Genomic DNA, 26,686 nt, shown 5'->3' with positions numbered 1-26,686 from the left:
AACCACTGCGCCACCAGGGAAGCCCCTAAACAGACATCTTTATGTCACAGCTTTTCAAAGTCTCTACTTTAATAATATGTTTTATGATTATCTTAACAGTGCAGTTTATGATATGCAGCCTTTTCAAAAATTAATTGATTCTAGATTCACTTCCTTTTTTCCCTCAGAGAGTCTGATGTGATTATTGTACTACTTTCTACTTTGAGAAAGTAACTGTAGACTTCATGATTGGAAATTTTAGAAGTAACTATGATAACATTGCCATGATTCACAAATTTCATTGTAAAAGAAAAAAGATAATGCTATAAGAAAAAAAACATAAGTAAAATGCTGTAATGATGAAGTTGAGCTGGCTATATGATTTTTAAAAAATACATATTTTCTAGTTTTACCCATTTAAATTCTAAAAGTAATATTACCCCATGAGCAATGAGCACTTTAGTGACCAGGTAATGTACACTACTACCATTCTCCACTAAAAAGAACCAGGAATCATTGGAGAAATGGGTTTTTCCAGATCTTGGGCAGGGAAGGTACAAAGTAAGTCTGGAAAATTTTGTGCAAAAAAGCAAGGAAGCTGTCAAAGATTAATGGGGTCATGTCAAAAAATTTTAGGCCAAATCTGGAAAGAGTTCCCTGTATCAAAGTTGTGAAAATCTGAGCTTCTAATACAAATGATTTTAATTGATGGAGATACACTGATTCTAAGAAAACTGATTAATAATATAAAAACACTTAAAAGGGAGGAAACCAAAAACATTTATTATTACCATGTGAGGCAGCTATTAAACCAAGTTCATAAATATTTGTTATTAGAGAAAAAGAATTAGGCATGTGACCTGCCTTTCCACAAAAACTGTATTTCAAGATAGCCAAATAGTTTGACTTTACAGAAGAATATCAGCTAATAAAGGCAAAATAAATGGTAAAATTAGAAAATCACCATCTTACAATTTTTAGTAAAACTAGTGACTTAGGCAGGAAATATCAATTATTATTAAAACTAGTAGGTAAAATGTTAATGGATATAATTTGTGCTTATCACCACTATTTCTGCTTTTCCTCTGTCAAGACGCATAGTAGTAAAGCCTTTCCCTGTCTCCTTGAAATTAGACATAGCCATGTGATTTGCTTTAGCCAATGATAAATGAATAGCAGCAAGATAGGCAAAAATATTTAAGAGCTACAACACTCTTGTCAATTGCACTCTTTCCCGACCTTGGTGATTGTAACAAGTGCAACTGATATGGAGATGTAAATCTGAGTTGTCATACAGTGAAAGTTGCAGGCTTTGAATAAATAAGATTTTTTTTTTTTTTTTGGTCATTTTAAGCCACTGAGATTTTGGAATTCATTGTTACTGCAGTGTAACCTAGTCTTTCAGGACTATTAAAATGGGGAACTGAACATTTGATTGTGCTAAAGTAACTTCACAGATATGATTTTCTGGTAACAGGGGAAAATATAACTGTATAATAGAGAGATCAGATTATTACCTTCATCATCAGTATTCAATCTTGGAATTACTGATGATGTGGCAACCAGGAAAAATGTGTCTCTGATGGAATGCACTACAATGTATATATCATCTATGCTGCAATCTAGCCAAATGGGCTTAATATTAATGTATAATCAGGCCTTTAACTTCCAGTTTACAGGATATGAGAGGACAGAAGAATGTGCTAAATGACACTACAAATCCAGAAGATAAACTAATAATCTGGACATTCACCAGATCAGTGTTATTAAAAAAAAACAAAAAGGACAACTCTACATAAAGACGCTTAATCCACTTCAATGTGTAGTCCCAAATTGAATCCAGGTTTAGACAAGCTAGCTGTAGAATGTATATGGAAGATAATTAGGGATATTTGAATATGAAATAGATATTAGATAACATTGGAGGATTGTTAGTAATTCTGGTAGGTATGACATTATTTTGAGTACTTAGGAACATGCCCTTGTATTTTAAATATTAATTCTGAAGTATTTAGAAATGAAGTCACTTACTTTTATATATATCAACATATTAAAAATGTCTTTAAAATGTGTTAATATAAGTTTGACACTTGGTGACATAAGCATCATTTTAAAGATTCTGAACATAAAAATATGAAATGAACTTAAGCAAAGTTAAAAAAGGCAAAAACAAAAAGTTAAATAGCTAATTTATATCTGTGTTTATAATTACATGTAAATTAGTTTTAAGCTAGACTTCTAGTTAAAAGTTCTACAAATTTAACAAATATTTGTTACTTTATAGTGGATTCTCTTTCTCCACAACCTTCTATTTTCTTCATTTAATCTTTGTCAGACCATTGAACCAATTACTACTCAGAGGAGTTAGCTTTACTGTCTGATGCTGTTTACTGCCAAATGAAAATCGATAGAATCACCCATCATTGGTTGGTTTTGGAACACTGCTCGCACCGTCTTGGGAACTTTCTTCCTTTTACCAATAATATGATGCAACATGAAGTGCTATTTATCAGCTGACTCCCATCCTTCAGTCTAATTCCCACCAACATTACTCCTGCTCTCTGGTTTCCAGTGTCATAGCCTCTCTTCATTTCCTAGAATAAGCTGCACTCCCACTTTCCTCTAAGACTTTAGTCATAGAGGTTTCTCTGCCTGACTCTTTTTCTTCTCCCTATTTAACTAGGTAATTCTTGCAGACACCTTAGGTCAAAAACTCAAAAATTACTTTTCTAGAAAAAATTTCCCAGGTATCCCAGACTAGGTCAGTACTTCCCATAGCCCTACTTATATTCTAATAGTACTCTATGCTTTCTCTCAGACTCTTAGTATAGTGTATATTTAGACCTATATTTTTATGATCTCTATCTCCCATAGACTCTCAGCAGCAGGAGGACAACAATCATTCCTTTTTTGTTTACTGCTGTATCCTTTGCAACTATCCTAGCACTGTTTTGTGTTTTGTATTTAATAAAGATTTGTGTAATGGCTTTTAATAAAGATTTCTGCAATTTTTTTTTTTTTTTTTAGTTTTGGCATAAAAAGCATCATGATACAGTAAAACACTGAGCAAACACAGTTTCTTATTTCATTCATTGTTATATCTCTGGAAATACAGAGATGCTGAATCTGCATTTTTAAAAGAATGAATGGGGTTGGAGCTTTGACTGAAACCTATTTCAGCTACATACTTCTTGCAATCTTGATCTTCACGTCTATGAGTTGTATAAATTCTATGAAATGAATTATTTAAAGGATGACTTTTAGTTCAGCACTAAAAATCTTTAAACCTAAGATATTCAATTATTTACCTTGCTATTGTCATTACTACATTTGATGCTAGTAATATAATAACCTTCTGAGAACAATCAACAATATTGGACCAGGCAATTATTTATTTGACAAGTATGTACTACCATTAATTCCAATTGATATCCCAGCAAAGCATTTGCATTTAGAATATAACAAGCTAATTTCTTACATTTATGTGGAAGAACAAAGGGTAAGAATAGTCAAGATATTCTTACAGAAGAATTAAGTAGGGACCATGAAATATAAGACAGAAAGTCTTATCATAAGACTAAGACAGTATTGTGTTTGTAACCAGATGGACAAATAGACTGTGGAATATAATTGAGAAAAAAACCTATACAAATATTGAAACTTGATATATAAGAGTTTTATTTTATATCATTAGGGAAGGTTGGAATTCTCAATAAATTAGGTTGAAAATGGAAATTGTGACCCTAACTATTGATAAATCACTACAATCATCATCATCATCATAGTAGATTAAATTTTTAAATGTTAAACAAAAAATTACAAAGATTTATAAGGTAGCATAAGAATATTTTCTCATGGTAGAGAAGAATTTCTTAAGATCCTAAAAACACTAAACTTAAAGGAAGAGATTGCTAAACTAGATTACACCAAAACACAGAACTGTTCATCATAAAGAACAAAAAGTGGAAATAAGAGTCAAAATCAAGGAGAAAATATTTGCAACACATGTAACTGACAACAAACTTATGGCCAAGATAAAGTATCTCCTATGAATCAATAAAAAGACAAACAATACAAATTAAAAAGAGAAGAAAATGCAATGATTGTAACAAACACTTAGAAAACATACTTACAAACATCCAGACAACTGAAATTGCCAATACACATATGTAAAGGTGCTCAACTTCTTGGCAATCAGAGAAAGGAATATAATTTAAACCAAAGTTAGGCAACCCTTAAATATATCAGATTGGCAAAAATAAAGAAAAAGCAAACTTGGTAGAAGACTCTATTAAAGAGCATGGTCGCACATGACTTCAAGAACTGAGACAACCTGAGTCCACTTAGCTATCAGCACTGAAAACTAAGGCCACCTGTATCAACATAACTGTTCCAAGAGATTCTTGCTTATGTAGACAAGGCTTTAGGTTAATAAACAACTTTACTGTTTGATTCATGCAATTTCTATGAACCAATATATGCAGACAAAGAGCTTGCTCTTATATGCAAACACCTCTGCTCTCTGGACGATATGTTGTTCACTTAGACAAACAGTTTATTTATCAAATAAATTTTCCCATCACTGTGTCCACCGATCAATCCTAAGCTATTGCTATGATTTTTTCCATTAACAATTATTTCTTTGAATTAAAACCCTCAGCTTAGAACTCAAGCCCAGACACTCACATCTTCTATAAATATTTTCCCCAGGATACCCATCTTACTAAGATTCACTCAAGGTGGTGTCCTCCCTTTGTAAAATTAGTGTAATAAACTTTGCTTCATCAGTAGATTATTCTGGTAGTCTCTGGGGGATTTGCCAGTCAACTATTCTAACAAGTTAGCATTATCAAATAAAGGTAAAAATATTTATTCCCTATGTGCCAGTAATTCCATTACTGGGTGTATATGCTAGAGAAAATCATACAAGGAGACATGTACAAAACTGTTAATAGTTGTTGGAAACAACCCAAATTCCCATCAACAGTAGAGCACTACATAAACAAATTTGGTGTATTTATGCAACGGAAAGTTTTACAGTAATAAAAATAAACTACTGTGCCACCTATGAATGTGAATGATGAACAGGGAAATCAGCCTCTCTTCATTATCAATCAAAATTTCTGTTACTATTCTAAAACTTAAAACCCAGGTAATACATATCTTTCATGCTTAGTCCTCAAAATCAAACACATCTTTGTTCTTCTGAAATAATACTGAAACTCTTCTCTTTTTGGATACGTATATGGATTGCCTACCAAAGATGTACATTGCCTGGTTTGTTCTTCTCTTGGTTTCAAAACATATATTTGAATCCCTTCTCATATGTATATCTGATGTTCCATATTGTTACTGTCTCTGCCTTCAAAACATATACTTGAATCACTTTTCAAGTGCACATTAGCAGCCATTTGACATTGTTTACTTTTTTTATTGAAGTATAGTTGATTTAAAATATTATAAGTTACAAGTGTACAATATAATGATTCAAAAAATTTAAAGGTTTTACTCCAGATATCGGCTTACTTTTGAGTAGAGCTTCTCTCCATTTTGATGATTGGCAAAAAGGTGCCCATAAAGGTTGAGGGTGGTGGCTACCTTAGATACATTTATGTACAAAAGAAGACCTGAAAAACCGGTTTGAGATGCTGATATGCCTGGTGGTCAATCTCCTTTATTTCTATTTGCCTGCAGGTCTTGAGTAACCAGTAAAAGCATTATGTCAGATTCTGTGGTTTTATGCCCACAACAGTAAATCTCATAGAGCAAAGAATCAAATCACAAAAGCATATTCTGTAATTCTGCTTTTAGAAATGTTTTAAAATGGGTAAAGCTAAACAATACATTGTTTAAGGATGCATATAGAGGAGATGAAACTATAAAGAAGTATAATCAAAGGATTCTCAAAAAAAAAACATGCATAATGGTTCGAGTGAACCACTCTCCTAGAAAGATTGAAAAGGGACACCTAGGAAGAGACTGGCATTATTCTATTGCTTAACCAGGATGGCTGGTGGTTATGTGGGGGTTTACTTTCTGATCATCCTCTAAGATGTACATATGATGAATACTCTCTTTTGTGCATATATTTTACAATGAAAAAATAAAAATTAAATTTTGTTTCATTTCATTCTAATGGCATGTATTGGTAACCAGTAATCTGGCATTTGAAAAAAGAAGTGTATTAATGCTTAACTTGGACTTATTGTGAGAATATATATTTTTATATTTTCTCAAGCAACTTAATTTACAATAATTTTTAATCTACAAAATAGCTGTTAAGTAGAGAGTTTTAGCTTGGGAGGAGAGTGCTTATGTCAGGTGTGGAATCAGAATGTATATCTGTATACTTTGAGAAATAAAAATGAAACTGGTAAGGAAGTGACCTGTTACCTTTGTCCATCTTTCACATGAAATATCACTAAGTCACTGTTGGTGTGGATGGGAAAACTTGTACAGAGAGAAAGCAATCACATTGTTTTAGTTTATTCCCCTGCTACGCTGCAAATTGCTTTTTAGTCATTCATTCAACAAATAAACAGACCTGGAGATAAAGCAGGAAACAAAACAAGCCTAGTCCCTGCTCCTAGGGAACTACATTCTAATGGAGGGAAGACAAAAAATTATAATGGTTAAACTAGGGAGGGAAGGAAAAAGAGAAAGGAAGAAAGAATTGTAAGTCAGACAAAGAAAGGGCTTTGAAGAAAAAGCTGGGTGAGAAGATAGGGATGAGGGAGGGTGCTCTTTTATACAGTACCTGGGAAAGGCCTCAGAGACAAAGCAACATTTAAATGGAGATCTGAAGGAAGCATACGAGTGAGCCACATCGATACTCAAGAGGAGAGTCTTCTAGACAAAGGCAGCCCTGAAGAAGGCACATGCCTGCTATGTTTGAAGAATAGTAAAGAGTCCAGTGGAGCTGGAGCAGAACTAGGAGAGGAAGTCAGAAAAGTCTTGGGTTTAAATTTTTGACCAATGAGGGTTAAATGCTTTCCCCACACTTTCATATGACTTTTCTGTCAGTGGCATGGAATAAGAAAACAGTTGCCTATTAAAATGGCTAACTGGATGCATCTATGTGTTGGCTCTCTCTCTGTTCCTGCTTAAGCGTCTTTTAACGCACTGTCAAAGCTCCTTACACATCCCTTATCATAACACTAATTAAATCATATTGAACATTTTTCAATGTTTTTCTGGTTGTCTATATTTCCCATTAGATTTTAAATTCTGTGATAACAAAAACCATATATATATATATATATATATATATATATATATATATATATACACACACACAAACACACACATACACACATACTCAAACACACATCTTATTGAACACTGCATTATCATTAGAGCAAAGTATGCATACATACTTATTCAACACTGAATGCATGAGAGGATGAATCTATTCTTCAAATGAATTATAGGTAAGATATTGAATACTATTATGAATAGAGAAACTGTTTCTATTTGTTGTAGCTATGTATGAAGAAAGCACTGAAAAGTGAAATGATGATGCTCTCTGGAAATTTGAATCAACCATGTGTGGTCTATTCACATCTCATCAAGTTACTCAGTCTCTCTGACACTCAGATTTCTTCCCTGTATAATGAGAATAATATTTATGGTACACTGAATGAAGAAGAGAAGAATGAGAAGCCTGTCTACTCCATAAACTTATTATGAGAATACATGTATAATGAACAATAATAGTCTTATTCTCATTTGAGGTTTTAACATGAGAGGGATAAAGCAACACTGAATGGTTGCATTGCTTCACAATTAAGAGTGCTGATAAATTAATATAATTAGCACTTTCTCTCATCCTTATGTTGCTTTTCCACATAATTTGCAGTCTGTCACTTTTTAAATAATAATATATTCATCATTTTTTATTGTGCATCTATGGGTAATCTACATGAAAAATGATTCCTACTAGTTGACTGAAAGAAGAAATGTCACCTAGAGAGGTTCAATAAAGCCCGTATTGTTCCAAAAACCTATAACTTTCTTTCCTTGTTTTAAAATGCTTTCATTATTTCCCCAAGTTATCTGACATAAAAATGACATTTTTTTCTATTCTGAAATAACTCTGCTTTCTAAGATTCTCATCAGTCGCTTGTTTATACATTTATTTGGTTCCATGTTCACAGTCATTTAGTGTAGTCATTCTGGCATATCCATCTGCCTTCATACCCTCCTCCCACTGGGTTATCACTAGTCTGGATTAGCCAAAATTATTAATCAAAGCAGATATGATCATAATTACTTGGTCTTCCTTAGTCTCATTCTTCCAAAGCAGGAGTTTTTAAACAACCACTGTGAGCCTCAGAAAATGTTCATATTCAAGATCTTAAATAGAGAGGACTTAAAAATACCCAAGAAGTGAATTTTAAAAAAAAAAAAAACAAAGATAAATTATGCATGGAGAAAACAATTCAGTTTATCAACAACAAAAAATGGTCTCCATTCTTTCTGTGTTTAAAAAAATAGATCACTTTTTTAAGAGTAGTACTCTTGCAAAAACTGATGTGAGCAAAAGCCAGTTTGATGACTTAAGTCAGTTTGAACAGGTGAAGGAGTCTACAGGCCCAAGCGTTTTGAGAGAGAAGCTCCACACAGGGCTTAATTCTCTTACTTAACTGTGACCCCCAACTCCCAATGCATTAGTGCAGACATGATGCTTTACGATATAGCTGAAATAGGGGGTAGAGTACCTGCTAAAGAATAGATCTTCAGAGAAAAAGAGATTCTAGTTATTTAATCAAACCTTTAACAAGTCACTAATATGACTGATTAGTGAAAGCCACTAGGTTAGGTTAGATGTTATGGTACATTCAAAAATGGGCCAGAAGGGATAAATTGCACTTTAGAAATTGTAATCTATTAGTGAAAATAAGATAAATGCACAAACAACTGTAACTCACTACAAAACTGCCTATATGTTAGAGATTGACATGGTGAATATTTTATCATATTTTCAGTTAGGGGGTTTGTTTTGATGGACTCCTTAGAAAAATAACTGAATGCCACATATATGCCTAGGTTCTCATTCTTGTTAAATTTCTCCAAATAATATGCTTTTATTAATCTGTCTAGGTTTCTTGAAAATACTTACATAATTTATTGTAAAGTAAAATATTTTGAATGTAATTATAAAAGTAGCTATATACAAAACTCATGCACTTGGATCTCTAAGAGTACTTAGAGAATCTCTATCTCTGTAATTCATGTTGCCAATTGAGAGAATACAGCCATCTCGTGGCAACCCGTAAAACTTTAGACACAAGGTCCTGAGGCACAGTGACCACATTTCCAAAAACAAATTGGAGCCAAACAACTTGATTTTATAATTAACTCATTGAAATCAGGAAAATCTCCCGAAAGTGGCAGCTTGATTGTCCCTAGGAGGGCTCTGAAGGATATGAATAAAATAACTGTGAACAATTTCATTAAGAGTATCTAAATCTTTTATCTGGCTCTTTGCTGAGGAAGTAAGCAGGGTAAGAAAAGGTGAAAAGAAATCACAAATTCCATCTTTCCTTTTCATTGCTCTGGGAATTAGTTACTTGGATCATATAAATGTCTTTATAGCATATAAATTGGGTGGCACTTAGGAGTTGTGATTAATATTTTGTTAATAAATTTCTTGTATTTAGATCAAATTTCTCATTATTTGAGATAATAATGAAACTTACACTAATTATACAAATGCTCTGTTCATTCATGTATTTTACGAACTTTTTTTTTACATTTGCCTTGTGTTCTGAAGTTGTCTAGTACACTTTACCATCTTCTCAATGTCACTGTTTATTCCAATGTCCCACATTTTTCTTATACTCTTCCTCCATCCTTTACATACTAAACTTGTTGTTAATACAGGCTTATCAAATGACAATTAATGTAATATCTCCATAGGCGCTTAAATATGCATCTCTAATATTTCAATCCCTAAGTCTATATAATGCATTGTTACTAATATTTCAAGCACTTAGTAAAAAATGTATACTTAACTGCTAAATTGAATGTCAGTATCTTTGCTTTGGCCAAAAATGACAAGGAGAAATTTTAGGCTTTACAGAGACTCTTGTAAACTATTACTGAAACAAGAATTCTACAGTTTTATTCAGTAGGCTGATCACTGATAGCCATGCCTTATATCAAATACAAACATCTCTTAGACTGAGACATGAGAAATCAAATCGGGAAATGAATAAATGCCAACAGCCAAAATGAACAACCCCTAGAGTGTATAGTATCTCAATATCTGTATGCTTATTTTATTTCATTGGCAATCTGGAGTATTTGCTGAAATCTGGATCAATGTTGAACTGGAGAAATAGTGATAACTGTAAATGAATTAATTACCACTTGTTTAGTAAACAAAATCTTTTAAACATGAAGTTCTTGGGTCAGCAATAAAATGAAACACAGAAATATCCTGCTATACACAGAGGCATACATTCAGATGTTTCTAACATTGACAAGAATATCACCCCTTAAGGGGCAGGAAGGGATTCTATCTTGAAATAGTTATTAGTGCCTCATCTTTTGAATATAAGTTACCATCCAAAAAATTAGTTGCTTTTGGTTACTTTAATTAGTCCATAGGCTTACAGAGGTCCTCACAGTGGGGCTTCTTAAATCAGTGATTCCTTGAAGTTTCTAAGGGTCAATCACCTCCTTAAAAGTAGAAGGTCATAACTGATAAGTATTTTAGGATACAGGTTGGCCAATAGGTTTATCTCATATGTCAAATCCAGTGAATTCATACTGGCTGTCTAAAGTGATATATTAAGAATAACGCTGAGTTTCAGCGTAAATATGATGATTACCTTTGGATGTCTACCAAGGGGGCAGAAAAAGAGATTTGCTTCATGAATACAGCAAGTTTTCTTACTCTTTTAAGTCCATTTAATACTTCATAGGATGCAGTGAAACTGGGAGGAAATGCAGTAACCAAACTCATTTTGTGAATACTTCCCATCTATATTTCACTCTTTTTTTTTTCCCATCGCCTGTTCCCTTTCAGGTGGTTACAATGACTAGACATACCAGAGTAATAGCAACCTGTAAACAGAAATGCTTCCACTGCTTAGCACTGATTTTGCCTTTTCCAAAATACTGATTCTTACTCATTTGTAGACAAAAACATTGTTGCAACTGTTAGCAGATTTAGTGGTTGTCTCTGAAACACTATTGCTACTCTAATTTATGCTGTTTTGCTGCTGCCACATATTGTGAATGGGATTGACTCCAGTTCCAAGGGAAAGAATGATGTCTAAACTAATCAGGGTAACTTTAACCCCTTTTCCATGGTGATCAGTTTATGTAAACCTGGTGTAATCCAGTCAGCATAGTTATTACCCTATTCACAAGAAATGATTCAAAATAAGCATAAGATCAATTCAGAATATGATTTTTTTTTTTTTTTTTTTGGTTGCTGGGGCTTTCTAGCATCATTGCTGTCCTGAGAAAAGAGATCCTCTCCTGCTTTGACAGAATTATGTACAGGTATGATTCCAGAAACTGCTGTCAGCATTTTTGTACCATGGAGGAATTCCACTAGTAAAAAGTCCAGCAGAGAGAAAGGCAGAGCTGAAAGGATAACAGATAAGTAGATCTGTGTTTGAGCTCCTCGTGAAGCATGAATCTCCTAGACATTTCACTTGCATGAGAAAAATAGAATTCCTTTATTTTTATTAAACATTTGCACATGGGTCTTTACTAATAGCAAACAAAATTGTTCTGATATGTACCTTTTTCAGTTTTGAAGGAAATGTCTTTAAAATGGATTACCCTCTCTCCTGTTTTCTTGGAAGTCAGTAACTATACAGATCACGATTCTTTTTCTTAATGACTCGGGAACATAATTATGATCGTTCATTATTATTTTATTTTAGAATGCAGAAATATTACTATTTGAACCTTCACTAAGTGATTCAAGGCCACTGTAATTTCAAATGTAATGAAGTCCTAAACCTTGATTTTGTAAAATTTAATTGACATATTAATAAATAAAACCTAATTGAGTCAAAGTAAATATTGTTTTCCTATCATAATGCCTTTCAAACAAAAATTTGTTGATTTCTTCAAATCTAATTCTTGCTCAGTTTCTGAAATTCAATTCAATGTCATAAAAATATTCATATTTTTGGAATACATTCATTCTATCCTAAAATACCAATTATTGTGAACTCTTCAAGAGAGACACTGGATAATCAAATGATGACTATACTGGATGCTAAAAAAAAATGGCAATTTTGAATATTTTCTATATCACACCAACAGCAGAATTTACAGGTTCAAAGATTATTTTAAAAAATACAGTAGACATTCATTCTTCCCTGGAAAAGAAGGTATACGTACATACATACATATATTGATATAATTCAGTGCTTTCCAAGAAATAATACTGAGAGCACTAGCACTGAAAGACCGTATCGTTGATCAGTTAATACCACACTGTGTATGTGCGCGCGTGTGCGCGTGCACATGCACACGTGAGGGGATCTTTTATTATTGTCACTCATGGGGTCAGTGGGTACTTCCCAGGACATTTAAGTATCATTATCAAAGTTCATTATAACAGACTCCAATAGACTGCTCAGCGTCTTCTGGTTTGTTGTGTTATATTAGATATTTTTTTAGTAAGTGGTTATTGCCTGGGGATTTTAATTATTTTTATTATACAGAGGCTTTGTTTCAACAGTACGTTTTGGAAGGACATTTGACCTGCCTACCTAGAGCTAATCTGTTATCCATTGACTACCCTGCCCTTTGCCTCTGTACTTCTACAGACCTTTGAGAATGATGTTATCTGAGAATGGTATGAAAAGGCAAAGACTCTCTCATTCAAAGTGAGAAAAAAATGCAGAAATCAACATTCAAATTCACTTTCTACTTATGAATAGATCTCTGAAATAAGAAGGACTTGTATTTAGCGCATACAAAATTCAGTTACCATCAAAAAAAGTTACTTTATGAGGCTACTGCTTCTTGAATTCGATATAAAAACTTCCTGAAGTAGGCTGTCTTTAAAAGACTGTCATATTATTTACAGGTGATCACAGAGCTTCTTATTCTGATTTATATTACTATTATAATTATATTCTGTAATAAACACATGCCAAAATCAGCTTTTACATATATATATAAAAGAAAAATATATGTTCAGAAAATAACAGTTTTTCTACTTATTCCTACCTTAATATACAATAATAACTCCTTTAATATGTTGTAGCAGAATATCTACTTTGATGAATAACTTCTCTTTAAAAAGGGAGTCAAATTTTGACAAGCTTATATTGTGTGATAATTTGCTTTTGAGTAATAAAAACAAAAAAGATAAACTGATAGTAGAAGGCATGCCTTTAGAAGCTATAATATTTGTACAGTATAATGAAACACCATAAACCAAACCTCTCTAGGCAAGAAGAAATATAATCAGCGCACTCTCCAATTTTAGTAAATGAAGATATTGAGTTTAATTATACATTTATAAAGAAAATACACACCTGTAATATTTCCCTTTCAAAGCATAAGAGGTTGGTTTTAATATCCTATCATCTCCCTTGAGTAGCTCCAGCCAAAATTCTTTATTACAAAGTACAGTCTCTGCATTGAAAATACATATTTGAGATGTTTTCTGGTTTAGCTCATGTCATGAACACATAGAGTGTAGATCTCTATGGAGACATTCTGTATCTAGTAACAATAATTTGATATAGCAGAAAAAATTTCCAAAGTGTTTTTAAAAATAAAAACAAAAGCTTTAAATCCGCAGCTTCAGAATAACCTCAAATGTACACATAAACAGGATTAAAGAATATCATTTTGCTTGCTTTACTAAGTAGAATACAATATTCTCATATTTTATCCAAACAATACATCAACATTAGAGATACTTGGAAGACAAGCAGATTTGCTCATTCAGATTAGAAATCATAGCCAGGTTTTCTAAGCATTTAAAGAACTGCACCAGAAATTCTATTAGCTCATGAACACAACATGCCTTTGAAATTCAGGAAAAAGAGTGAAAGATATTTGGTCTCATCCCTTTCCTCTTACTTCATACAAGGCAACTGAGCTACATTTTTAAACTATAGCTGAGAATGACATCTCAAAAGAAGGAAAATCATTCTGTATTTTAGTCTGCCTCTCCATTCTGGAGTTATGAGTAGGTTCTTTTAAGTTTTCAGTTACCATGCTATAAGAATCTTAATATAACAACTGGTACAAACATGTTTTAATAGTGACATTTAGAGGTAACTGCAGATTCATATTTCACAAGTCATGTTTTTAAAATAATATATTAGCAGAATATGACTCCATTAATTAAAGTGATGCTGGTTAATCATTTCTAAATGAAGACTGACAGCCAAATGCAATTAATATTAACTGAAATGGTTAAAAGTTACAATTATTTAAATGTTTTTCATCACCGAGGACACCATCATTAGCCTTTGTCAGCACCACTGCAAAACTGAGTTAAAACTTGTAGCTATAAGTAAGGGCAAATACAACTATATTGATAGAATATAAACTATGTAAGAATTATTAGCCTTGATTTCTAGGCTATACACAAATGCTGCCTTACTCTGCAATGTAATCTGAGTCTGATACTTTCTCCATATATATAATGGAAATAAATATTATATTATTCCTACTGCTTTCTCTTTGCGATACTGTAATGTCCAAATAATTTTAGTAAAAGGTCTCTATTTTGACATTATGTAAGAAAAAAAAGAAATGTATATCCATTTAAGGATATTTTTAAGACCATATACTAATAAAAATACTAATATTGCATATCCTATACTAATTAAAAATAAAAGAACCATTTTTTTATAAGGTGGGAAAAACAATGAAAGGACTATTAAACTGATATTTCTGGAGGAAGCTCACAAGCAGAATTAGGTCATTTGCTGGTTTCCATGGTACCACATGTACAAGGTATTTTTTGTTTTACTGGATGTACAATTCATACTCAGAGGTTTTAAAATATAATATTGAGCATTTGGGGTTCCAGAGGAAAAATACTATTAATTCAATAATATAGTACCTTTTCTCTGCCACCCCAAATGCTCTATATTCACATTTGATTTTAAAGTTCTTTCCTTCTAAACATAGCTGCATTTATTTATTTATTGAATGTCTATTATGGCAAACTTTTAGCAAGAAAATGATAATAAAATATATTAAATCCCAAAACACATAAAATAAATACAGGACATTACATCATAGACAAGTAGATCAGAGAAAGGGGTACCAAGCTGGGTGAAGCTATTTATGGAAAATAGAAGAGAACTGAGGAGCAGGCATAAATGAAGAGAAAAACAATTTTAAATTTCCAAATACTTGCTTCAAAAGTTATAGTAAATGAGCAGTTGATTGGGTGAATATAATTTTTTCCAATTAAAAAAAAATGTGGTAAAACACACATGACTTAAAATTTACCATCTTAACTACTTTTAAGTGTACAGCTCAGTGATATTAAATACATTCATAATGTATAATCATCACCACTATCCATCTCCATATCTGTTTTCACCTTTTAAAGCTGAAACTCTATACCCATTAAAGAGTCAACTCCCCACTCTCTTCTCCCCTTCACTCCTGGCAACCACCATTCTGCTTTCTGTCTCTGTGATTATGACTTATCCTAGGAATCTCATGTAAGTGGAATCATACAGTATTTTTCTTTTGGTGACTGGCTTATTTCACTTAGCATAGTGTCCTCAAGGTTTATCCATGTTGTAGCAAATGTCAGAGTTTCCTATCTTTTAGAGGTTGAATCATATTCTGTTGTATGTACACACCACATTTTGCTTATCCATTCATCCATCTATGGACACTTGGGTGGTCTCCACATTTTAGCTATTGTGAATAATGCTACTATCAATATGGGTGTACAAATATCTCTTCAAGATGCCACTTTCAATTCTTTGGGGTATATACCCAGAAGTGGAATTGGTGGATCATGTGGTAACTCTATTTTTAATTTTTTGAGGAACTGCCATGTTGTTTTCCACAGCAGCACTACTATCTTATATTCCCACCACAGTTCATGAGGGTTCCAATTTCTCCAAATCCTCACCAACACTTGTTATTTTCTGCTTTGTTTTATCTTTTGATATTAGCCATCCTAATGGGTGCAAGGTGGTGTGTGGATATGCTTTTGAACATTTCTCCTTCTTAGAATAGCATCATCCTGTAGATTTAATGAAACACTCTACCCTGGATTGTTTGTCCTCTCCATTTTTCTTTTTGTCCTCATCATGAATGCTGTCAGGGTAACATCATCTCTATCATTAGTGATGACGAAAATGTTCCATAATGTATGCTATTCAGTGCAGTAGTCACTACCCATATGTGATTACTAAGCATGTGGATTGTAGCTAATGAGATGGAGAAAATGAAATTCTAATTTCATTTAATTAATTTTTAATTTAATTTAAATCCACATGTGACTAGTGGTTATTATATCAGATAAAGCATTTCTAGATCCTACTTCTTCCTGAGCTCTAACCTCATGTACCCAACTGCTTCCTTGACATATCTGCCTAGATGCACTATAGTAAACAAAATTCCACATATCCATCGTCAAATTCATTATCACTTTCTTCAGGCCAGCCCCTAATGTAGTTAATTCAATAATATCAACTTTGTCCAAGATAGAATTATTCAAATGATCCTTTACTATTCATTCTGCTTCATGTTCCATATCCAGGAAATCATATATCCTGTACATATCCAGTGCTAGAAATATCTCTTAAATCTATCTTCTCTTTTCTAAACTACACATCATCATATCTTGCACACTACTACCAACAACCTACTCTTTAAGGAACTCTCAAGGGAAATTCACTGATATTAAGATAAAGTTCAAATTCTTAAATTCCTCAAGCATCTCCTCTCTGGTGAATTCTTCAAGTCTCATAGAGGTAAAATCTTCATCCTCTTCCCTCCCATACGTTGCCCATATTACTATCATCTCTTTTAGTATGTTATATTGAAATGAATTGCTTACCTTGGACCCACTCCTGTATGTTAATTGTTTTTTATTTCAAGTGTTTTGCTTCATCCTTGGCTTATAGTAGGCTACTAGAATGCTTAGATATCTAATAACAATTTATGTGCTCAATGCTGATGATTTAGATATATAATGAGAAAATTCCTAGGTGTAGAAGGAGAAATAAGCCTATTTCAAAACATGAATCCATGGTGATTTTATTCATTTATTAAAGGATTAAGCAGCTAAGATTTATATTGGTATTTCATTCATGTTTAGTCTTTGGAAGAATTAGTTTGGTCTCTATGACAATTTTTTAAAAAAATGCTATTTTTTAAGGTAATTTTAAGGTAATTTAAGGTAATTGAAGAAAACATCTTCGACATCCATGTAAGGTGCAACCCTTCAGCAGCTTTATACTGTACCACCTGACTGTCCCTGAATCCATGATAAATTACACATTTTGGCATCAATATTGAGACTTATTCATTACTTTCTTGGTTTCATGCTTTATATCAAAGAGACAAATGCCAAGATAAATTCAAACTTTGTAAAACATTTTTTTTTAAAAAAGGAACTATAGGACAACATTGGAAAACTACTTACTAGGATTCAACTCACAGCTCACATCCCATGTATAAGTGTGGTTTATTTATTTTTAATTTATTTTTAATTCAGAAAAGCACTAATGAAAAATTATTAAATTTTTAATGCTTAGAAATTGTAATTTAATTTGACATAAATTATATTTGTGGTATATAACAAAGGTCTAGAATGCAGTTATTAATTTGGAAAAAACAACAGATTGTATTATATGAACCTTTCTATAAGATGTATATTTTTGTATTTAATTAGATAACATTAAATATATGATTGTGTTATAGTGTTGTGTATCAAGTTTAAACTTTTATTGGGAAAATAAGGAATAGTATCTTCAGTATTTCCATTGTTTCTGATTTCTTGAAAATGTTTTAGTATTGATAATAATAGCAATAATAACTGTGCGTTATCATTTTACGAAGTGTTCTTCATATTTCATATCATTTTCATAATTGACAGTGACAGAATTTAAACCTATCTATATCTTTCTATTCAAAATCCAGCACTATTTCTATAATATCACACTGCTATGTGGATTATAATAAACATGTGATATACTGTGATAATAGCACTATTATCCCTACTGAAACAAAATATTCTAAAGACCTCAACCCTTCACAAATTAAATTTTATACTCCATTTATACACGTTAACTTATCACTATATTCTCAGTATTTAATTAATTAATTTAGTTATATGCTTTCATATCTAAGTTGGTATTTTTTTCCTCTCTTTTCTTTAAAGTAAAAGCTAAATGTAGAAAATTCAAGTAGGGGCCTATTTTGAAGACATTAGCACTAGTATTCTTTAATGTGTCAATAATTACACTCAATTATATATATATTGCATTTCCAGAGAAAATGTACACACCATCTTTTCAATCTCAGCGAATCCTAGTGAGAAAATCCATTATGACTGTACCATTTTTTGATGTAGAAAATAAAGTTCTACTAAATAATATAACAAGTTGGGAGTCAAGATAGAAGTAAAATCCATATTTCCTAGTTTTGTGCTCTGGTCAACCCCTCTATATTTATACTTTCACTTTGTTGTTGATCAAAGAAAATCTGATTTTAAAACAAAGTATCTATTAAACACTTTTTTTTTTTTTTATGGTTCAACAAGTTCCTATATTGGTGAAATAAGACTGAACTTCTGAAGCACAATTTCTTCCCTTGGCCTGAGTCTACAACACGAGTGGTTACCACAGGTAATGTGATGACTGGGGAAACAGTATCAACATTAGGTAAATACATGCCATCATTTAAAAATGTCATAGAACACCTGCTTCTGCACTTTAGATTTTAATTTTTCATACACATAGAATTCTTTCCACCATCCATTTAATGGGTTAAACATCTGCTTACACGAGAAATATATTTGAAAATACATGTAGAAATTGTACCAATATCTGTGCATAAATTTGTGTCTTCGTTCAAATGGCCTCTTATTTTCTGTTTCACACTAAGTACTGATCTCATATTTATGTGTCAGGCCATATTCTATGCTCCCCTACTCCCTCTGACCCATCCATCCTTGCTTCCCAACATTCTCTCAGGAGTTGTAGGATGGCCGAGGCCTCATGTAGCAAGAATCAGTGAGTGTTTATACCTTTAAAATCAAAACCTTAGAATTTTCTCTGGCTAGGAATTTCATGTGCTAGACATTATCTTCTCATTATATACTTGATATCAATATGTTCTCAAACTGCCCCTTCTATAAAAATCCATGAATTTCCTGATCCACAGAGAAAAGCAGAAAAATTGGAGAAAGTATTATTCTTTCATTGCCCTAAAAATCCTATAATGCTTTACTTAAAAATAAGTATATAGGGCTTCCCTGGTGGCGCAGTGGTTGAGATTCCGCCTGCCGATGCAGGGGACATGGGTTCGTGCCCCGGTCCAGGAAGATCCCACATGCCGCGGAGCGGCTGGGCCCATGAGCCATGGCCGCTGAGCCTGCGCGTCCGGAGTCTGTGCTCCGCAACGGGAGAGGCCACAACAGTGAGAGGCCCGCGGACCGCAAAAAAAAAAAAAAAAAAAAAAAAAAAATAAGTATATAAACCTAGGCTCTAAGTGTCCATAACATTTGAACAAATATATATATACATACATATACATATAAACACACACACATCCTCATCCAAATGTATATAGATATAGATACTCAAATAGATATATAGATAGATAGATAGATAGATATAGATATAGGTATCAGATTTGTATTTCTTTCTCTCTCTCTCCCCCTCCCTCCCTCCCTCCCTCTCTCTCTCTCTCTCTCCCCCCCCCCTTTCTTTGCACATCAGGAGTACAGTTAAGATTTCAAATGCTAAGGAGTTATTATTTGGGGGCCACATCTATTTTACTATATCCAAATAAGAATGAATAATGATCAGAGAATGGATATATTCAAAACTAAATCAAGGAACTAGATTAGACTGGAAAGGAAAGAGCTATAAATGTAGTTTAAGTTCAGAAATCTTGAGCTTAGGAGAATTTTACGTAAAATATGGTCCAAACTCTACTTATTTTAAAAGTTCAGAAAAAAATAAACGTACACATCTCTTAAACGTGAGGGTAGACCTAAAATTTTAGTTTTTGTATTCTGAGCTCATTCCATTGCCACTCATTGAGTTCAGTTATTTTACCACAATTCCTCTTTCTAAAGCAGAAAAATAGCCTTGTAAAATTTCACTAAGAAGATTTAAGAATGATTCAATCTTTCAACTAAGCATACATAAATATGGATTATTTTAAGTGTACTGAAATGCCAATATTCTGTACAAACTCTATCCCCCAAAGACTGGTTATGACTGGTTAAATCAATTGTTGGTAAATGTAAAAATTCACATAATGTCATATGATCTCAGAACATTAAACTTATTTGCTCCATACTGTAGGATTTAATTTTCTTCATTCTATAAACTCACAGCCAAGTATATACCATAAAAATAGGTATGAGCATCATCGAATAAAAGCAATTATTGTAAATTCAGTCTAACTTTTTCTTTAAGAAAAAGAGCCTTTTTTTTTTTTTTTTTACTGCAACAATAAAGTACCACAAACAACAATGTGGAATCTAAAAAACACAACAAACTAGTGAATATAACAAAAAAGAAGCAGGCTCACAGATATAGAGAACAAACTAGTGGTTACCAGTGGGGAGAGGGGACAGGGAGGAGAAATAAAAGGGCATGGGAGTAAGAGGTACAACTATTATGTATAAAATAAGCTACCAGGATATATAGTACAATACAAGGAATATAGCTTATATTTTATAATAACCGTAAATGGAGTATAACCTTTAAAAATTGTGAATCACTACTGTATACCTGTAATGTACAAAATATTGCACAACTGTACTTCAATTAAAAAATAATTGATTTTTTAATACAAATCATCAGTTATTGGTCTGTATGATCTTGATTGAGTTGCTTATCATCTTTACTCCTTAGTAAAATAGTAGGAGGTACATGAAATCCTCTCTAGTATATTCTCCAAATGAATATATATATATATATATATATATATATTTCTCTTGATTGGTTATTTTCCTTTCCTCCTTCTACTAACAGAAAGAACAAAACTTTCTCAATCTTTTCATGAATGCATTCCTCTCCTACCTTGGTAATGGTCTCGTGAAGTTTGAAAAAAGGATCCATTTCTTCAATTTTTGTTGCACGTTTAGGGAAAAAGCCTTCAGAGAGAAAACTTGGACCCTGTGGAAAACCAGAAAATAAACATTCTAAACTCTTCATTGATTTTGTTTTTCAAGGGCTTATTGGATTTTCTTTAAAGATTAAAAAGGACTCTAAATTGCTGTAAGGTTTCTGTTGATTGTTGGACTTCATTCTGCTGATATAATTAACCAGTCACAAAATATTTATAAATTAAAATGACTAGACTTCTATAACACTTGACATTATTTGTATTTACCAAAGAATGTTTTCTTACTCAGAAGAGATCATTATTTGCTGTTCACCCTTTTATTTTTCAAATGCAGACAGTGTAGAGTAAGATACCTTGACTGCAAAACCCATATCTAAAACCCCTTCTCTATTTTATATATTAAATTTTATGCTTAAAGACTGGTAGAATAGAATGTTTTTAATAAAAAAAAAGTGTAGGCAACAGGGTGCATAATATTTTAAATACTGCAAAACTTACTTCAAAACAATAGTAGGATATGTTTTGAGTAGAATGACCTCATGGCTTTATGTGCTGCCAATAAAGTTGTAACGTTGTATCAGACCCTTAGCGTGAAGATGGTTGAAATGAATCAAGATATCGTAATTAATCATTCTGTACTTGCAGGTGCAGATAAATTTCAGGATGCAAGAAGACACGGGATGCTGATAAGGTAGCTATCTGCTATGGTCTGAATATTTATGCCCCCCCCCAATTCATATGCTGAAATCCTAATCTCCAAAGTAACAGTATTAGGAGGTGGGGCCTTAGGGATGTGATTAGGTCATCAGGGCTTTGTTTTCATAATTGGAATTAGTGTCCTATAAAAGAGGCCTCACAGAGCTCCCTAGCCCCTTATGTGAGGATACAATAAGAATTCTGCAACCTGGAGGAGGGCTCTCACCTAACCATGCTGGCACCCTGATCTTGGACTTCCAGCCACCAGAACTTGAGAAATAAATTCCTGTTGTTTACAAGCCACTCAGTCTGTGATACTTTGTTATAACAGCTCAAATGGACTAAGACAATACCTAAAACAATGCTCTTATAGTTATCAACACTATAAGTATCCTATGAAACAATTATTATCTACATATAATTTTCATTTGAAAACCTGAAGTAACTAAACTTATTTGTCTTAAAAAATATAAGATTGGGACAGAATATATGTACTTATGCAGGTGATAGATATACAGAAAGAAAGAAAAATAGATGATAGATATATAGATAGGTAAATTTTTCAAAATCATCATGGGAAAGATAGATTAAGTCAAGTCTACACCAACAATGACCACACAGGATAACAAATTTAATTTGAATTCTATTAGAACTATTTATTAGAGTAATCCAACAGCAGAACAGACTACATTAGGATATATCAATAGTGAGAAAGAAAGTTAGGATGCTGTAGTTGAGACTCAGAAGTCATACACATGAGAAATGAAACCAACATAATTGTAAGTCTTCATATATTAAATAATTCTGTGATCAAGCAGACTCTTAACCCCCTATTTTGAACAATACTATGATTTAAAAAAAAAGTAATTTAGCTGTTTGCTCCAGCATATATGCACTTTTCGATAATAAGACCATGAATCAACCAAATAGCTTACCTATCAAGACTAACGCTTATTTGTCAAAACTTGTTTATGTTCCTCTCCTCATTTTAACCACCAATCTAAAAGTAATTTTAGAAACTGCCCAGTTCCAACCAGTATTGGACCTGCCATAAAACCACACAGCCAAGGCCTAAAATATCATAAATGCCCTTTCCTAATTTCTCCCCATTTTGAGAGACTACTAAGACTCAGTGCTATGGGTTGAATAATTCATATGTGAAATCCTAGCCTTTAGTACCTCAGAATGTGATCTTATTTGGAAATAGGTCACTGCATAAATAACTAAGTTAGAATGAGGTCATACTGGAATAGAGTTGGTCCCTAGTACAATGTGACTGGTGTCCTTATAAAAAGAGGAAATTTAGAGACAAATTTGTATACAGGGAGAAAAGCATTCACACATGAAGGCACAGACTGGAGCGATGTGTCTACAAGCCAAAGAACTCAAAAGATTACCTCAAAATCACCAGAAACTGGTCAAGAGGCTTGGAACTGATTCTCTGTCACAGACCTCAGGAAAAACCAACACTGGTAACACCTTGAACTGTTAAGACAATACATGTCTGTTGTTTAAGTCACTCAATCTGTTGTGCTTTGTTATGGCAGCCCTAGGAAACTAATACACTCAGTCAAGGTGGTATTCTTCTTTACTGAAATAGGTCTAATACACTTAATTTTGTTTATCAACAGAGTTTTGTGGAGGTATTTTGGGCAGTCAACATAGAAATAGGTTAAAATTTGGGTTTTGCCACTTAACAGTTGTGCCATATTAAGCATCTTAATCTCCAGAGGATTAGTTACAGCATCTAAGAAACTTGGAGAATAACATATATTTCACAGAGATGTTGTCAACAGTCCAATCCTGCTACATAGGAGACACTATGTTTAATAACATTGATGATGTTGCTAAAAACAATAAATATCATAATAATGATGGTGAGGGTGGTAATGATGGGGTAGTGATTACGGTATCATGCTGAACTAAAGGAAATCCAAAGACTCTGTGTGATCCTGTGGGAAACAGTGTACAATTTGCATAGAGGTATCTCTGAATTGACTTTAGTGAAAGTATGACATGGACAATTTGCCGTATTCATTTTCATTTAATAATTAAGCTTGAAGTTCTTAAAAAGTTTGCCCCATGAGTAATTGCAAATAAAGCTGAAATAATTTTATCCGTTTAGTATACTTAGCAAAACAAAACTTCATAAATAGTGCAAAAGTAAACTATCAGCGAGCCTCAAAATGAATGATCCCATAAGAATAGAAATTGGGAGTTATAATTAATGAGGTTTTTATTGAACTTTCAATTATTCAAAAACAGAACATATTAAATTAAATTATCCATATGTGCCTTATTCTCTAATATAATCTCCTTCTCTTTCTGGTTCCTTCACCTATCTCTTTCATCCCATTGTTTGTTTCTAGTGCCTCATTTTTATAAGCATTTAAAGAATATGCATTTGACAATTACTGTATGCCAGGTCCTACACTAAATGCAGGATGTTGTCCTTAATCTCATGGAACTTAATCTAATGCGATTTGGACGATAATCTAACATCAATGTGTTTGAAAATATTAAGACACTACCATTCCTTTTCAATATAATAATAATCATTTATGAACAGTTATTTATATATCCTGACATAAAAAATAATGAAAAGATTAAAAAGAATATATGCTTTGTAAAAGATTTTCACTGCTATCAAATTAACTATGATTGATAGCTGTTTGATAATGGCTCCCACCTGTTGATGAACAGAGGCAAGTAAAACACCACTAACCATTTAGAGAGCACTTTCGTTTAGAACAATTCATTGATAGACTGAAATGAAAGAGTAAGTTAAGATATGCAGAACTTAATATTGTATGTATGTCACATGGAGATCATAGTAAGAATATCACAGAAGAAGTGATATTGATAAGAAAAGTTTATCCAGGATCTAGTTTAAAATTCAGTGTGTCTCGGGGCTTCCCTGGTGGCGCAGTGGATGAGAGTCCGCCTGCTGATGCAGAGGACTGCGGGTTCGCGCCCCGGTCCGGGAAGATCCCACATGGCGCGGAGCGGCTGGGCCCATAAGCCATGGCCGCTGGGCCTGCGCGTCCGGAGCCTGTGCTCCACAATGGGGGAGGCCACAGCAGTGAGAGGCCCGCGTACCGCAAAAAAAAAAAAAAAAAAAAAAAGAAAATTCAGTGTGTCTCCCCAGTCTCTCAACTTACTTGTCCTTTCTGTAACATTTAACAATATTTAGCACACCTTTCTTCTTTCAACTCTTTTTCCTAAAGTCCATGATTTGACTCTGGTGGTTCTCCATTCATATATTATTTTCTACCTATAACTGGATTCTCTTTTCCTTTTTTGAGCCTTTATTGTTTCTAGGTGGTTTACCTAATCTTCTCCTTATCACAGTCTCCCTAGGTGGTTTGGTCTACTTTTCTGGCTTCAATGACCAAATTCAGATTGATAATTCCCAAATCTTTATCTCTGGCTTAGTTCCTGTTTTCAGTTCATCATTTTTTGCCTACAAGAGCTTTCAGACACATTAATTCATGTTGCAAATCATGAGCATGTGTTCCCCCATTGTCACCTTAATTTCTTACCTTGGATAATAGCATAATACCTACATTTTACCCAAATGTGAAATTTTATGTCATTCTTGACTCCCATTTCTTGCAACCTTGGTACCACAGAACTACACTAGCCAATTTCTTTCTAATTCATATGTTTAGACAATTCTCTACAAGTTCTTATTTGTTGCCATAGTCCAGTTACTCATTACTTTCACCCAAACTATGGTCCTTATTGTCTGTAGAGGAAAGTCCAAACTCATTAGTATATTTCACAAACAAGTCCCAACCTATCTTCTTTCACCTTTAAACAAGTCTTTCTTTCCCATAAACTTATTTGCACTATTTTCATATAGCTACTGCTTAAGTCACAGCAGTCTAGTCACCAAACCTTGAATTCATCCTTACCTTTGCTATCTCTGTCCCTTTCTGCCATTTCTTCTTCTGCCTGGAATGCTTTTTCTTTATCTGTTTATCAGGCTTCTTTCTATAACTGTTTTCCTCGATCCTCACCAACCCATCAGAATTCATAGTTCTCTTGTCAGTCTTTCCATATCACCTTGTGTTTGCTTTTTACTCACCGTTTATTACATTTTTGTTATATTTCTGTTTTTATCACTATACCATGAGCTTTTTAAGACTTGAGACTCTTTTCTTATTAAATTAGTCTAAGACTGCCAGACAACCTTGAGTAAGTCATTAATCTCTCAAGCTTAGTATCATCCTCCATAAAGCTGAAATGTAAATATACTTGCCCTTCTAACACCAGAGAGCTCATGTCAGGATCAAGCAAAATAACAAAGCATACAAAATGCTCAGTAAGGAGGAAAGGACTACACTATTACTGGATGGTGTTTGATTTTTATCACACTTGCTAGGAATTGCTTTTCTATATAACCAAGAGTCAGAGTTTTGAAATTTAAATTACTAAAGATTTGTATTTGTATATTAAACTCTATGTGAAATTTTTCTTTTAAAACCTACAGTTGTTAAAATAAAGTTTGAAAACCATTTCTGTAGGTAATAGGAAGTCCTTGGAGGGTTTTGAACAGAGCAAGTGATATTTTCAAGTGTGTATTCAGGATAGCACACACTGATGCATATGTGGGGAATAAATTTAAAAGAGAAACGATGGAAACAGGAAGTATAGACAGAAGGCTATTGCAGTAATACAGTGAGAAAGAGTGAGAAGTTAGGCCAGGACAGTGGTAGTAGAA

General features: G+C 33.1%; 1 protein-coding gene across 1 annotated transcript in view; it reads right to left on the bottom strand.

The window, feature by feature from the left end:
• The window catches only part of NAALADL2 (N-acetylated alpha-linked acidic dipeptidase like 2), a 1,062,845-nt gene that overhangs the window by 199,460 nt on the left and 836,699 nt on the right, over window positions 1-26,686 (bottom strand). Inside the window, exon 11 of the mRNA XM_019946140.3 lies at window positions 21,219-21,314. Coding sequence (XP_019801699.2) covers window positions 21,219-21,314 — 96 coding nt within the window. The remainder of the gene's footprint in view (window positions 1-21,218; window positions 21,315-26,686) is intronic.

Source organism: Tursiops truncatus, chromosome 4, assembly GCF_011762595.2.
Source record: "Tursiops truncatus isolate mTurTru1 chromosome 4, mTurTru1.mat.Y, whole genome shotgun sequence".
Classification (NCBI taxonomy): Eukaryota; Metazoa; Chordata; class Mammalia; order Artiodactyla; family Delphinidae; genus Tursiops; species Tursiops truncatus.
The sequence above is the reverse complement of the archived record's forward strand: the minus strand, read 5'-3'. Positions and strand labels throughout refer to the sequence as shown.